The 16361-nt window shown below is 49.3% G+C and overlaps 2 protein-coding genes across 2 annotated transcripts; one reads left to right on the top strand and one right to left on the bottom strand.

Moving 5' to 3' along the window:
• Positions 1–659: 659 nt before the first annotated feature.
• On the bottom strand, positions 660–2747 carry LOC123172945 (L-type lectin-domain containing receptor kinase IX.1-like). Its single transcript, XM_044589823.1, has one exon. The coding sequence runs from the start codon at positions 2745–2747 to the stop codon at positions 660–662; it is 2088 nt and encodes a 695-aa protein (XP_044445758.1).
• A 5088-nt stretch (positions 2748–7835) lies between these two features.
• On the top strand, positions 7836–9706 carry LOC123172946 (uncharacterized). Its single transcript, XM_044589824.1, has one exon. It carries the CDS (start codon positions 7836–7838, stop codon positions 9501–9503), a length of 1668 nt encoding a protein of 555 aa, XP_044445759.1. The 3' UTR covers positions 9504–9706.
• Positions 9707–16361: the final 6655 nt, after the last annotated feature.

Consider the following 16361-nt stretch of genomic DNA (forward strand, 5'->3'; position numbering starts at 1 on the left):
ACTCACTCACTCACATTGTGCTCCCATTCCCCTTCTTTCTCCCGTGATTTTTAATTTTGTAAGAGATACTTGTGCCTTGGATAGATATAAGCAAAGTATGGCATGATGTTTGCTTGTTGGTGTATGCACACAAGGTGTTTTTTTTTTTGGTTTTTACACACAAGGTGTTTGATGGAATGCTTCAAGTATTTAACTTACTTTGGTCACGTTGTTGAAGGTGTTGTATGCTTGTTGATGTGTTGGCCTTCAGTGGTTAGTCTCGGCAATTAGGATGTCAGCCAGACGCTGCGACATCGATACGAGGGCGTTTATCTTTTCTTGATGACATTGTTGCGAAAAAAGTAGATTTACTTGTAATATTTTATTAATATCTTGTAAGGAGTCTAACGTGGTTGCCTATTTTTTGTACTTCATTTGTTGATGTCTTTGTCCTCGTTGTCTTACATCAACTATAATAAAAATGGCCGTGTGCGTCACAATGATGCAGAGGTAGGGGGCTCCTACCCAAGAAATTGTCACATGGATCCCATGTGACAAGTATGATGTCGGCCATAATGTTAAGTTTGGCATGATGCTTACATATAGTGGCCACCAAACTTACAAAATTGGATGAATCAGTTAGCTAGACCCTTGGAATGTAACTTACAAATTTGGATGAATCAGTTAGCTAGGCCCTTGGAATGTCGTAGCAATGCAGTTGAGGACGACCCTGAAGAAAGACTGGCGTCGTCGGTGTTGACCAAAGAAGAGCGAGCACAACTGGAGGTGCACGTGGAGCTATCAAGGGAGAAGGCTTCATATGGGCCAGAGGATGATGTGGGGTCCGGCACAGTCCACATCTGCAGCGCGAGCGCTGGTAGCCTCACCTCGTCGGACTGCAGGACGTGCATGGCCTGGGCAACAGACGGCCGCTTGCTCCGGTCCGGGTGCGCGCACCAGAGCCCAACGACGAGCACCCGCACCATCCACCGGTCGTTGGCCTCGTCACCCCTCAGCCGCTCATCCACCGCGTCGAGGATCACGTTCCTGCCGTACAGGCCCCACACCCACCTGACCAGTGTGAAGGATTTCCCCGCGGTCTCCATCACCGGCCGCCGGCCGGATACGATCTCCAAGAGGACGACACCGAAGCTGTAAACGTCCGACTCGGTGCACGGCCGACGCGTGTTGACGAACTCCGGGTCGATGTAGCCGACGGTGCCGAGCACGGCCTTGGTGGTCTGCAGCAACCCCGTGTCGTGGTCCACGAGCCTGGCTAAACCGAAGTCCCCGAGCTTGGTGCTCATGGACGAGTCAAGCATGATGTTGCTGGGCTTAATGTCGCCGTGCACGATGCACTGCTCCCACTCTCCATGGAGGTAGTGTAGCGCCGATCCCAAGCCAAGGATTATCTTGTACCTCTGTGGCCATGTCAGGTACCTGCCGCCCTTGCTGTAGAGGTGCCTGTCTAGGCTGCCCTCTGTGACGAGCTCGTAGACGAGCAGAAGACCCTTGCGGCTGTCGCACCAACCCAACAGTTGCACAAGGTTCCGATGCTTCAGTCTGCTGATGATCCTCACCTCGGCCTCAAACTCCTTCCTCCCCTGCGCCGACGACTCCGCCGACAACATCTTTACCGCCACCGCACGATGGCCGGCGGTTGCGGGTGTGAGCGTGAGGTGACCGCGGTAAACGCTACCGAAGCCGCCTCGTCCGAGCTTCTCCTCCTCCGCGAAGTGTTTCGTTGCCACAACCAGCTCGTGGTAGGTGTACCGTCTGGGACCGCCAGCAGCCACACCTCTCTCGAGGTCAGCTCTGTTGACACACCGTTCTTGGCTGTCCTTATTTGCTCTCATTTTCTTGTGTCGCCGCCGTAGCACCACGGCCGCACATACTAATAAAAGGAGAAATGGGACTAGCACAGATAGTAGGACAATTACTAACTTTTTGTGGTTGTTCCTAGTCGGAAGAGGAGGTAGAGTGGAGCTAAATGACCATGACAGTATTTGGTGCAGCTCGGAGGCGTCGCCGGTCGCGGCGGAGAAGCCGACAGCAACCTCCTCCGGTAAGCATCTGCTGAGATCGACGGTTGCATTGACCTGGTACAAGGCACCGTCGATGAGGAGATCAACGGCCAGCATCCGGGACTCGTTATGGTACCTCACGGTGGCCACCATAACATAGGATGACGTGAGGTTCCTGCCCGGCCTCGTCGTCGTGTCTGTGGACGCCACGGAGTTGACGGAGCTGATGTCGATGCCGACATGGTTGCCGTTGATGTCGGCATAGTGCGAGTTGCGGAGAGTGTCGAACTCCACGGCCACGACCCGGGTGCGGCCCGTCCCGTTGGTGAAGGCCGGGAGGAGGCCGAGGCCGCCGCCTTTGCTGCTGGGCGGGATCTCCGAAGGGAAATGCGCAAGGAAGAAGGCCATCCCGTCGCCTCCTGTCCCATTCAGGCCGGCCTTCTCCGGCATGATTCGGAAGGAGAAGTTGGTGGCGAAGCTGGCCATCTCGCCGGTGGCGCCGTTCCACAGCGGTACTTTGTGTCGGTACGACGCCCGGCCGACGCTGCTCAGGACGTTTTTCGTCAGCTCGAGCCTCGGCGGAGCGATGTATGCATCGCCATCCAGGTCGACCCACGAGCCGGCGCTGGGGTCGGAAAAGTTGAGGCTGAAGGAGAGCGAGAAGGCCCAGCGCGGCGCGTAGTAGAGGTGTAGCAGCAGCACCAGGACTAAGGTGGTAGGAGTAGGACGACGGCGGGAGCCCATGGGTTGGCCTTTGTGCGGTGCTATTGGCAGCTTGGACAGGAGGAAGCTCGAAGAGCATTATAAAATAGGGGGAAGTTGTATATCCCATCGACATTTCAAATTCAAACCGGCCGGCGACCGACGACGCAGAGAGTTCAGTTGAGACAAGAGTGAGTAGCTTGGACCTGTGAACGTCATGGAATTTGTTAGTAGTTGTCACGGTCTATTTTGAACTGGTCGAAAGCAAGAAAAAAAATCTAGAGATCGAGCCAACAGTGTCGCTGTTGTTGAAATTTTCTAGCCAAGCTCGTCTAGAGTAGCTACTCTGACTGAGCTGCAGCTGCGTCTAGAGTTTAACGGTCGTCCACACAAACCAGTTGGGTACAGCTTCCAGAGCGAGAGGATACGACTTGGCAAGAATCTCGCGACTGTTCGGGCGATCAGGAGGGTGACGCGGTCTGGGAGGCCAGTTCGCCGGAGTTTCTGGACCTCACGTCCCAAGCAGGCAGTTCTGGCTTCTTTCGGACGACGATTGGGAGTCAGACGGAGAGCGGGCGGCGATAGTTCATCGGCCGCTGGCGGACAAAGCAACAGTGGTTAGATCTAGTCACCGCTGCTACCGGTGCATGCGCCGCGCTGAGGGCCCTAGGTGGTGTTTCTCACCGGTGGATGGGATTGTGTCTGGATGAGCCTCAGACCGACGCCGGCACGCGGTTCTTTGATTTGAAACCCGGTCGGAGCATCTCCAATAGACACACGCCCTTGAGAGTCGCGCTAAATTATTTTTGCAGCGTCAAAATAGTACTTTTGCATGCGGGAGCGACGAAGAGGTTTGTCAAATGCAGAAAAACACGACGCCCAATCCGGTGACCCCACCTCCAGCAGCCCAGATTTTGCAGCGCGTGCGAGCGGGCGCACCAAATACGCAGTGTGCGACGCCGTTTTCCCTAGCGCGCTGAACCTTGTTTAACGCGTGCAGGATTTTAGCACGGCTACTGAAGCGCTAGTTTTGGTCGCACGCGCTACATAGCCGTTTTTTCCAGCGCGCAGCTTATATAGCGCGTCTATTGGAGATGCTCTTCTAATTCCTGCTCCGAGTAGGCGCACCAAGTCCCTGTCGTTGGTTTCGTCGGCCGGAGAGGGCTCGGAGTGCTCGAGCCCGTTGGTGGTGGTCGTGCTCGTAGCCTGGTACCGGCGGTCCGGGCTTCCGGCACGGCGCCACATGTGGCTGTATAGAGGGTGTTGCTCGAGCTAGGTTTCCATCGATCTATCCCATAATATAGACCTATCTCATAATATAGACCTATGGCAAAAATGCTACATCAGCGGATGATTACGAAGAAAATAATATAGACCTATCCCATAATACTAACCCTCCACCCCCTGATTTCCAGGGGTTGGGCCCCGCTTCCCCACTAATAACCAACTAAAAACTGCTTCGTACTCTTGACTGTGGTGTTAGTGATTTTGTGAATTAGCCAAACAAAAAAACAGTGATTTTGTAAATTCATGGGTGCCGGGGTGCTCCAGCAAAAGGTCTTTTTTTCTTCACTTGAGAGTGCGTCAAGTGGTGCGCCTAACCGCCGTCACATGCCGTGCTTTGGGCGTATTTTCTTTTTCAGGAAGCAGCACTATTTCAAAAAAGGAAAGCAGCGCTATTCCGCGCAGTTGTGCTTTCAAAAAAAAAAGGAAAAGCATAGCCCTGCATCTGTGGAAGCACAATCTAGGCTTCTCGAAAGGGAAAAACATCCACTGGTAAAAAGGAAAAACCACAGCATGTACTTCGGCGAGAAGCACAACCTTGCTTCCGTGGGAAGCACAATAACATGACATGTGCTTTTTGAAAGGGAAGCACAGTCGTGCTTCCATCGTAAAAAAAAGTAAAACACGGTTTGTGCTTCTGCGAGTTGCCAGAAGCAAAACCTGTGCTTCTCCAAAAAAAAGTAAAACCCCAAATCTTCATCATCACTGACTAGTGACTACCAGTCTACCACTGGCCTCTTGCAAAGGGAGGGCAGTAGGTGAAATTTACTTTTTGAATAATAACTTTTTCATGATTTATATTCTGAGTAGAGGCAACAATCTCATGACTATAGGCCATTATCAGTACCACCAAACAAGGAACCAAGAGGACTATAGGCCATAGTTTGCTTAGTTTGCTGTAGTGAATATCTGGATACTGAATTCTTTGTACAGCAAGATTCACTCGGTGGAATACTAGGCTATGCGTTATGTCAGGTACTTAAGAACGGTATCATCCCCTGAATCTCATCTTATCATTGGCACTACACAGGTAGAAAATTGCATGTAAGTTAAGACAGTTACCCTGAACTGATATTCATACAAGATGTTCATTCATCTTATTGCCATGATATAAGAGCAACTCCAATGGGGCGACCTATTTTGTCCGCCGCCGTCCGTTTGGATCGGCACGGATAGAAAAGGCGGCCCAACGCGCCGACCCAAACGGATGCGCGTTCGCTTTTCGTCCGCGGGCGACCCATTTCCGGTCCATTTTTGAGCCGGATTTACGTCGGCGCGGACACGCGACAAACGCGCGCGCGCTTGCCCTCTCCTCCCCCGGGCCCGCTGGTCTGTGTCACAATGCCCTCCCCCATACAACAGCAACCCTCGCCCTTCTCCTCCGTCGCCGACGCCGCCGCCCATTTTTTCCGGCGACTCTGCCACCTGCAGGGGCCTCCACATCCGCCAAGCTATGCCGCCCACTCCCACGTCGTCCGCCACCGCTGTCTTGCCGCCGGGAGCCGACTGCTTCCCACCCCCCGCGCCCTCCCACCACACAGCCGCTCCTGACCAAGAAGTCGCCTCGCCGCCCGCGCCCGGCCAGATCCTCACCGGCACGCTCGTCGGAAGCCGGCACGCTCGTCGGACGCCGGCAGGACAGCTAGCTGGTCCGTGCGCGCCGCGACTCCCTTCGCCGGCCGTCTCCTTCGCCGACGCCCGCAAGCTGCAAAATGATTTGGTTGAGTATAGGTGGGCTCATGTTGGCAACCAACATATGTATCTTCTTTTATTCGTTTGCAAAACTATGTGAGAGCTATGTGAGACCTTTTTATTTTCATTTGGCTTGTAATAAACTACGCTATTTTATTCGGTCCAAAACGATTTTATTTTGAACTATGCAATCATGCAAAAAAAAAAAGGGCCAGGCAGCCACGTCGGCACATATGGGTCGGCGTGTTGGACGCCCTGCCAACCCATATCTAAAATAGGGTGGATGCCGGGCGGGCGGCCGAACCAAACGGACAAAAAGCGGACGAAATCGCCGTCCGTTTGGGTCGCCCCATTGAAATTGCTCTAATAACGTATTTTACAGTTCTAACAAGAGACTGTGCCATCGGAGTTAAGGCGGATATGGAATTAGTAGAATACTAGCTATAACTCCCGAACGCAACGAGCACACAAGTCCCGGGTGGGCTCGTGCTCTGTGTGGACCGTAGTCCGCTTCGGTTCGGTCCAAGCCTCCGAACGTCGGATCTTGCTTACTCCGTCAGAAGCTAGGCTTTCTTCTGAATTTGAATCACAATTTTAACATGATCGTTTATTTGTTTTCGTTGCATATCTTTCGGTTGAAGCTATCCTTGAAGTTCATTAATTGCAGGCTAGTGGGGAAGTGTATCTTCCTCCCCAGTTTCCCGCTACTTGAAACACCAGCTGACGGCGTCCCACTCTAGTGCTGAAGTTTTGAGTATCCCGCCATCGCCAATGCCATTGCTGAATGTCGCTGGCCCCGGCAAGTACTCAGCCAGCTGCGCATTCTCCTGTCACCACAGCCACGGCCGTCTTCTGTGATAACATCTTCAGGGTCTACATGCATGGCTGCCAACCCCGTCTAACATCGACACACGAAGCACATTGAGCTCAACATCCACATTGTTCGTGAGAAAGTCGCCCTCGGCCAGATTTGAGTGCGTCTTTTTCCAAACATGTAACTGTCGGTCATGGCTAACTACGGTTCTAATTGGTCAATCAGGTCACCATCTTGTAAGCACACGATGTACAATCCCTCCACGTACTCGTGCACATCCTAGCATCGATCCCATGTGCTATATAAGCCGAGAAATAAAATGGTGATCCTGTCAAATGCTCTGAAAAAAATCATAGGTTTTGATCCGTCGTACTCACTCCATACTGGCCGGCGAGATTTAGCATGTATTTGTGAAAATGCGTCGTATGCTGAAAATGTGTACTTTCGAATTCAGAAATATCCGCTGCAAGATTGGCATTGACAGCCATTGAATATGAAAATTGTAGCTAGACACATTAGTTAGCTCAATTTATATGTATGAATTAATGTGTTAGGAAGTAGTCATTTATTGATGGGATCTAGGTGGCCAGCTTAACCATGAGATGAAAAAGACATCGCCGATCTACGCATAGTCTTGCAAACGTCTGCTATCAAATGGCTGTTAGTAAGTGTTTCCCTTTTGAAAACGAATAAAAGTACATAGGAGGCCATCTTAACCATGTGATGAAAAAGACATCAATGACCCACACATAGTCTGGCAAACGTCTGCTATCAGACGGCTGCTCTTAACAATGAGATGAAGAAGACATAGATGACCTGCGCATATTCCGGCAAACGTCTGCTATCAGACGGCTGCTAGTAAGTTTTTCCCAATAGATATAGTGAAGTTTGGTCCGCCAGATTTTGTAACCTTGCTTGCTACTCAACGAATAAAAACCCTACCTTCCCCTAAAAAGAAGACAAAAAATAGGGAAGCCTTCAGGGCGGGCTGGTTCGACACGGGAGGAGGCTGCTAATCCGACAGCTAGCTTAATCTTTTTTTGAACACTCTCCAGCTACCACCCTTAGCCTCCTCTTTATTCAAATGACGAAGGCATATCAGATTGCAACACGCTATCTAGGTAGTCAGCGATTACGTCATATAGTAGTTTTGTTGCTAGCTTAATTTCTCACATATGCTGCTGCTGCTGATGGTGAGTCTGAGGTTATATATATTTGGCTGAATACGTAGAATGAGTAGCACCAGTAGCACCAGGTCGCATTGCACGCCACCCTAACCTAAATTTCTCTCTACTCGATCAGATTCTTCTCTTTATACTGCTATATATAGTATGGCAAGCATGGGCGCGGACGCATCCTTGCCTCGATGGGGTAGCTGCTCTCTCCAAGGCCTCAACATTGAGGTCCGGGCGGGGCTGGACAAAGACGCCCTCCCCAGCGGCGGCAGCGGCATTAGTATCCCTCCGCATTTCTGGGGCGAGGGTCCGGTGGCCGAGGCCGAGCTTGGCTTCCCCGTGTACACGGGCTACTCGGAGGCGAGGGCCTTGATCGGCGAGGGAGCCACGGCGGATCTGAGAAGGCTGTCATGCCAGGCCCGAGGCATGGTGACGGAGATGTTTGCTAGCATCACAGTTGGCGGCAAGGACGAGGTGGAGGAAGGAGCAGCGCCGTCGCTGCCCAGGCCCAGGGTGGTGCAGCTGCGTCTATCACCGGAGCTGGCGCTGTGGAAAAGCACCCAACACGCAATCGGCAACGTGCTTCCTCCTAAGGGCAAGGCGCTCAGGCAAGCCTCGCCGCAGGTGCTCGCCCAGCTGGGCGCCACCGACTGGCCCGCGGCCCTGACCACCAACAATGCCTTGTTCGGCGGCTGCATGTCCAACATGCTCATTGGCGCCGCCGACGTGCGCACCATGTTCTCCAACTATGTCACCGACATGGCCGTTAACTACGAGTACGGGTACAGCCACGTGTTTCCCACGCTCCAGGGGCTGGTGCAGGATGCGCTCGCCGACGCCCACGCGCTGGGCACCCCTCACGGGCGGGAGCGCCGTGAGGCTGTCGCCGTTGGCCTCCCGTACATCCAGGACAAGATCGCGCTGGAGGTGGCGAACAAGACACGCCTCAAGTACTGCTCTGCGCAGATGGATCGCCGTGCCGCCCAGGTCATCTACCTGTTCGACAGCAGCGTGCTCGGCATTGGAGCCGAGGCCACGGCCCGGGGCTTCGACGTCGGCGCCATCATGAGCGACCTCGTCTTGAGCATCAACAGCCACGACGTCATCGACGTGGGCTCCGACCTGGTGAACTCTGAGATCATGAACTCGTTCCTCAACGTGGCCGACATCGCCGCCTCGGGCGTGGTGAGCGAGCCGGCGCTCCGGGCCATCTACGACGCATACGCCGCCACGGGCGCACGGGCCTTCACCCAGAGGTGGCACGAGCCCTCAACCCGGATGGTCGACAATGAAATCGCGTGGCACATCGCCAACGACCGGCACATGCTCTTCCGCCGCGCCCTCCTGGGATGGCCCAAGGCGCGCAAGTCGCCGGCGCGGCCCCAGCGCGAGGCGGACTTCGACGAGGTCTTCGACACCGACTTCCACACCACCGGCTTCAGCAGGCCCCTGGACCCCGAGTACGCCTGCGACGGCGAGGAAACCTGCAACCATGTACGCCGGTTCCTCCGCCAGCGCCAGGACGAGGACCAGCAGCTGCTTGGCGCCCTCTGGTGGTCCCTCGTCACCGGCCCGCTGGAGTACGTCCGGCAGGGCAAGGTGGACGAGCAGCGCGAGGAGAACCTCGCCGAATCCGTGCGCCTGCAGCTGGTCCAGCTCTTCTCCAAGGGTCTCGTCGACGAAATGGCCTGGCTCCTCGCCCATGCGAGCCACCACGCCTGGCAGGTGAACTATCTGTACGAGGCCGCCATGTTCGGCAGCATCCTGGACGGGGGCGCCTTGACAGGCAAGCTCGACCGGGCAGAGGAGGGGGAGGAAGTCAATCTCGGCTGATCCTGGCGCGGCGCATCGGAGGTTCTGGCCGGGTGCTCCATGATTTCTCGGCCCTGCCCAACATCGCTGCGTGCCGCGCTGTATGAGCTTTTGCACTGTCCGCCTGGAGTGCAGATCAGAACTACCAAGCCAACGAAGTCACTTAAGTCTTCCTGCTGCTACTGCTTCTTTATTTTTGATATAAAAGGTGGATTGTATTGGCTCAAAATAAAGCACACAATGAGCTCACAGTCGGCCTCTGTATAACTAAGATGCATACAGCCAATACCAACTCAAACACATACAAAAACATGATGACAACAAGCAAAGTGACCAAAGCTATGCGTAGGCGAGAATAAAAAAATCTAAAGTGATCAGATGCGTGATCGACAAACTAAAACAATGATCATATCCGCACCAACCACCTCATGACACACCGGATCCAACCACAAGGCCAGAATTTAGATTTTCATCCTGAAGAACCAGTCCGAGCATATCCAAGCAATGCCTTCAACAAGGTAACGACGTAAGAAATACATCACCATTGCCAGGTATAACCACTCGGGTATGACCTAGGCTTTCGCCCCGGAGCCAAGACCGAGTGCTCGGGTAGCATCACCATCGAAGTCACTAATGTGTTGTCGCCATTACTTTTCCACGATCCCGGCAGCTACATGCGATGCGATCACCGCCACTGCACAATCATCCCTCTGTGTCAAGTCGTTGTTCATAATTTATATCTCACCGCCGAAGTTAACCATTGGATTAGGAGTGATGAACCCTCCCATAGACCGTTCGATGACCACTGCTGTCGTGGAGCCATAGGAAGTCACTGTAGTATGTTTGCAGTCACCTTCATCCGGTCAATCGGATCTGAATCACCATGTCATGGACCGTTACACCGCCGGTCAACCACCACACGCAGAAAGCTAGCACCTTGACAACACGGTCCACAACTAGCAGAAAGGCCTACGCACACCAGTCCCCGGCACCGCATCCGATTGGACTGGCCAGAAATCTGACGCCGGCCTGGGAAACAAATCGAAATTTTTGTAAAATCTACATCATAATCTAGGTTTAATCGCAGATTCTGAAATGAAACTATTGTGAATGCTGCAATGCAAGGCTTTGAAAATTGTAAACTATAATGATGATCTACAAAGATAAATACTAAGTATATACGTAGTCGAATGTAGGTTCAACAAACAAATTGTACATCCTACTGGGTGTAATCTGAAACTCATGTTAGTATGGAAACAAGCATTATCCATGACTTGGTCAAAAGATTCAACACACAAATGTAGGTTCTGAATATACAATCTTGGTTTGGATACACAATATATAAGGATAATCCGTAAAGCAAAATTTCGATGCACAAGAGTTCCTTTGAGCCAAATTTTTTTTTAATTAACATCACAAGAGTTAGAGTAGTACCTCTCCTTATCCCAATTCAGCTCACTTGGGAGAAAAGAAACAACTCCAGTTAACATGATTGAATCTATACAAGGAACTGATGAAATAAATGTGACACTCACGTACACTTGAAGATTCAGAGAAACACAAATATTCTCCAAACTACCATTTTGGAGAACATATTCGTCACCGAACTTCAATTTAATCTTATCCCTGGAAACAACTACTAAATAGTCCACTGTTTAACTTGAACAACAAAATACATATGGTGCGATGCTACAGAGTTTTCTTCCAACACTTCATGACATATCATAGTTTATTCAGGAGTACAAACTTGCTAAATTAAAGAAGTGTTAGTGTCCACTTAATTACTTCTGGAACATATGATAGTATAAAAAATAGTTATGCTACAAAATTCTGTTAAAAATAATGTACTGACCTACTGGGTTTATTTCTTGGGATCAATATTCTCATTAATTTCCTTTCGAATTGTAGTTGGTGCTAACTGCTAAGAACACACTTGTTGATTCCATGTTACTGCAGATAAAAAGAAAAGGGAGGAGACGTTACATCAGGCTCACATAGTTGTATTTCATGGCGATTTGTTGCTTTGCATCTTCTTCCTTGCCACAGTATGCTATAGGCAGTCAAGCTACAAGAACAAATCATCTAAGTAGTAACAACGGGACAACCATATATAATCTAACACAATAGTAGCAAGAAGAAACCGCCTCGACCTGGGCAGCGGCCATGATAGTCAACGTTAGGGTGGCGGGAGGACAATAGGCGGCGACTCAGGCGATGAACGGGAGTGGCTGCAAGGGGGGACAATGGGGAGCGCGCTGGGCATCCCCCATTGAGGATCGACGGCGGAGGCCGAGTGGAGCGGGCGGCGACGAGCGATTGGAGTGACGACCGAGTTTAGGATCGGCGAACGGCGGTGGAGTGGAGGATCAGAACGGCAGCGGAGGAGGAGCGGAGGATCGCGACGGAAGCCGAGTTCAGCGGGTGGCGGTTGGCGATTGGAGCCACGCACGGGAGGAGCTGACGAAGGTCGTGGTGCGAGCGTGCGGAGCAGTTTTTTTTTCTACCAAGGGGCGGGTAGGATTAGTGATCAATATGAATCAGTGGCTTCTTGTGTTAAACACTCGAGGCTTTTTGACCTTTAGATCTTGTTGATGTTGATGGACAGGGCAGATGGCTTCTATCTGCCTGTGTGGATCCTTTATAGGAGTAGTAGATAGATAGATCTTGTTGATAGACGGGGCAGATGGTTTGGATCAGCCTCTTGTGGGTCCTTTATAGGTGTAGCAGATGTGATCAAGGATTCTGGATAAAATACGATCGATCTTGCTTTACATGGCTGGCCCACCAAAGTTGGTGCATGGCCTCCAGGAGCTTTCCTGACGCCTGAAGCAGCCGATAGGGGTTCACTTATGCCCAAATAACTAATTGAGGAGTACTCCTTTCAAAAGTCACTTTCACCTTCCCAGGTTGCGAGAAGTGGCACACTACATGTGCGCCAGTTGTCGCAACATAGGTGTTTTTCCTATTTTCGTAGATCCGTTTATTCAAAATATTTTATCTCTTAAATCGTGCGTGCAAATCTCGAACTGTTTTCAACATTGGGTTCCTCACATTGAGATCTTTAAAACAAGATATTATGTATATAGGTTTTGATGAACTTTTTTTTGTTCATGAAAAAACCAGACGAGAAAACCGAACCGAAAGCAGGTTATCTTTTCCTTTTTCGAAACTGGCATGATCATGCCTTTCGCTGAAGCAAATCCGTGCCTCTCACGAAAACAAACCCGTGCCTCTCGCGTAAGAAAATCGGTGCCTCTCGTGGTAGGAAAAAAATAATTTTTTTTCGTTTCCGAGAGGCATGGCCGTGCCTCTCACGGAGGAAAAAAATGTGTTTTTTTTCCGAGAGGCACGGCCGTGTCTCTCGTGGAAGCAAATCCATGTCTCTCACGGAAGAAAAAAACATGTTTCTTTTTCGTTTCGTTCGTGCCTCTCGCGAAAGAAAAAAAAACACTTTTTGCACATTTTCTTTCGAACGTTCGACAATGCAAATGATTTTCCAAATTTCACCGTTGTTTAATTAGTTTCCTTTATGTAGTTGTTTCTTCGTCTAGACCTTCTTTTTATTTCAAGTAGGTAAAGAAAAGAAATGGAAATGTAATATGTGTTATCCTCAAATAAAAATGAAAATGAGATTTGTAATTAATAACCATCATCCGGGATGATAAGTGTAATATTTTGCATAATAATTTGTTTGAAACAAATACTCTGATAAATATTTTCAGACAATGTTTAGATTGTACGTAGTGTTCTGGAAATCCCATTAGTACAAGGCTCAAATCATCAAATATCTAATCCAACACATGTATAAAATCGGTAGTACATTTGTACCAAGGTGGGGGACCTGTTCCTCTGCATGCTTATGCTTCTTTAGATCTAGAGTCCATCAAAAAAGAGAGGTCTTCCGGTCTACATGTAAGAGGTCGAATGCATGCAAGTGCAATCAATTCTTTTGGAAGAATTGTAAACTGACAATATTTCAGTTAGCTTCAGAAGGGCCTCTAGTGCAAGAGTGAGGGGGAAACAGATGCACAAGGAGCTACAACTAATAATTTATATATAGTTATAAAGCAAGTTAGAGGTCAACTTCTGAAGGGCTCACACTTCCACACCAGAATAATCACGGGAGAAACATTAACCATACACTCTACACACAGCCAAGCAAAATGTCCTAAGAGATGGAAACTGCAGTTTTGTTCTAAAGTTCATGCAAACGGACTGACTAACTAACCATCACTACAACATACGAAATCATCAAAGTAACCTATATATGGAACATATAAAACAAGGCATTTTCCCACATCAGAGTTGAGCTACTGCAAACTGAACCTTGGTAACAAATACAAAGGCTAAGAGATGGTAACTACAAGGAAGTCCTACCTTTGAATTAAATATGGACTAACATGATATGCTGATGTACCTAGGTATGGAAAAAAAATAATCTTTCAGTAGGGTACAACCTACTATTCAGCATGCTTTTGTATCAATCTACACTAATCCCTATTGCAACAAATAATAATAGTTGGTACAGTTATACACCACTAAAAATACTTATTGTTGGGATAAAAATGAAACCTTGAACATAATCCCCCAACAGCAAAATACACATGTAAACTGTAGTTCCAAAATTGAGTTGACTGGTGATGTAATCAGAACTAACTAAAGTCCATCTTTCGTCGTGGTCTCTTCAAATCGAGCTCATGATTAGAAATGCTAATCAGAAATCAAGTCAACAAAGGTCAAGAAGGAACTCACCCTCCGAAGAGGGAAAGAAAGAAAATAAAGAAAAAAGGATTAAGGGGAGTTTTAGAGGTCGGCTGGGTGACGCGAACAGAGCCAGACCGTGATTGACCACACGTAACCCTAGATCGCAAGTCGGGTGAGAAAGGACACATGGAAGCATGCTTTGTTAATAACTACTGTCATGCACCGGTGGAGTGCTTTGTTGCTTCAACCCCATCTAAAGTCCTATCAATAAAAACTTTAAACTCCAACTCCACCACGTCAATAAAAACTCTGAAGTCTTACCTACATATTTGATCGAATAGTCAATATGGACTTTAAAATGCTATTGACAGTACATCGAACAGAGAAATTAGTTGCTTTGGAATTCCACGCTGAAGCTTTATATATGTTCTATCAGGTATATGTTCTTCTGTTTCATATTCCAAAACGAAGAAGCACGTCAAAACTCTGCAGCATACAACTCGTGTGTCTGTCTTACCTATTCCATTGCCTATTTACTTTTTACTTGGCCTTTTCACCACAATAACTAAATTGTGTCCAAAGAACTCAGTCCTCTTAATTGATAACGTAGTACACAGAAAGCTTGCATACTAAGATAAAAATGCAAGTGAGCGAGCACAAAAAAAGCAAACAAGCAGCTACCTTAATCAATTAGAAGAAGCATGATCCGACCCTAAGAACATGCTGCTGTGAAAAAGCAAGCGAGCACACTTGTAGGCAAAAGAAGCAAGCAAGCAGCCATCTTAATTAACAATTGGACCTTGATCGGTTAGAATTATTTGGTTTCCATGAGACTAATTACCTACAGGCTGCAGCTTCGTGGGTGCAGATCGGTTGTGCGGAGGCGGCCAGCATGCGAGTATCATGGTGGACATACGGCCAGTTTCCGATAAAGACAGACTATCCGGTTTAATACCTTGGCGCCATCTGGACTGTGGCGTGAAGCTCTGTAGACACCTGTGAACGTGAACCACGAAGGTAGGGAACTTACTGGCTTCTCTGGCTCACGGATCAGATCGGCAGCCGCGCGCGCACGAAAGAGGAGGGCGGCAGTGTACGTGTGGCAGCAGAGGAGGAGCGGCCTGCGCTTGCGTCCATCAACAGGGAGTCATGGTCAACGCCTCCTGTTGACGGCGAGAGACGGGGTTGAAGGTGGCAGCCTCCAGCAGGACCCGCGCTGTTGGAGGTGGAGAGTTGGGGTGGCGCTCGGAAGATTGGGGGTGGAGAGTTGCGGAGGATCGGCGGCGGCTCGTCCGTGCGGCATCTGCGGCGGCCGCTCGCGTTCGTGAACAGGCAGCGGGGTGCATCGTGGTTTAGGATGATTAGGTTTCTGTTTTCGCGTCGCGTGATTGTAGGGTGTTACGGGTTGTGGAATTCTATACTTTTCTCTCCGGTGGAGAGTGGTCTCTTTTTTTTTGCGAAACCCTGCGGAGACTGGTCAGTCAATGTAAATTATTAAGTGCACACAGAAAATGGATCAAGTTAACGCCAGCTGTTAGATTAAGTTAGGTAGACCTAATCATGTGGTGGTAATTGATCTGTGTACTTCTTGTGGGGCGTGTTTAGAGAAAATTATATTTGATTGTTTATTAGTAGTGTAGATGTAGATGTAGATGTAGATGTTAAGAAAGACCGGTGGAAAACCGAATAAAAAAATATTTAGAAAGTCGAAAACGCATGCGAAAAAAATAAAAATAAAAATAAAAATCGGAGGGAGCGCAAGAGAATGACACGTGACGGCGTTTGAGAGCACGCCAAGTGGCACGCTGTTAGCCCACCCAGATGACCTTTGGGGAGGCTCCCAACGAGCGCCCGTTTTTTAAACTTAACGAGCGCCCGTTAATTAGTTGCTCTCATGCCATCTTTTGCGTGGCACCCCTATGTCTCACCTTCAGCGAGAGGGGTAGGAACACTCGCTGAAGGGAGACCGACCTGGGTCAGCCCAGGAGCGCGGGAGGCAGCAGCCTCCTGCTTTTTTTGTGTGTTTTTTGTTTCATTTTTTTGCTTCGTTATTTCAATATTTTATATTTAATATATTCTAAATATATATTATTAAAAAAAACTATGAAAACATTTAGAAAATTTTGACCAAGCATTTAATTTTTTTAATGTGTATAGAAAAATGTTTATCATGTA

The sequence above is a fragment of the Triticum aestivum genome, unplaced genomic scaffold (genome assembly GCF_018294505.1).
Source record: "Triticum aestivum cultivar Chinese Spring unplaced genomic scaffold, IWGSC CS RefSeq v2.1 scaffold143107, whole genome shotgun sequence".
NCBI classification, from domain to species: Eukaryota; Viridiplantae; Streptophyta; class Magnoliopsida; order Poales; family Poaceae; genus Triticum; species Triticum aestivum.

What these genes read in the sequence shown, in the direction of transcription:
- LOC123172945 (XM_044589823.1), bottom strand. Translation starts at nt 2,747, where the DNA reads ATGGGCTCCCGCCGTCGTCCTACTCCTACCACCTTAGTCCTGGTGCTG.
- LOC123172946 (XM_044589824.1), top strand. Translation starts at nt 7,836, where the DNA reads ATGGGCGCGGACGCATCCTTGCCTCGATGGGGTAGCTGCTCTCTCCAA.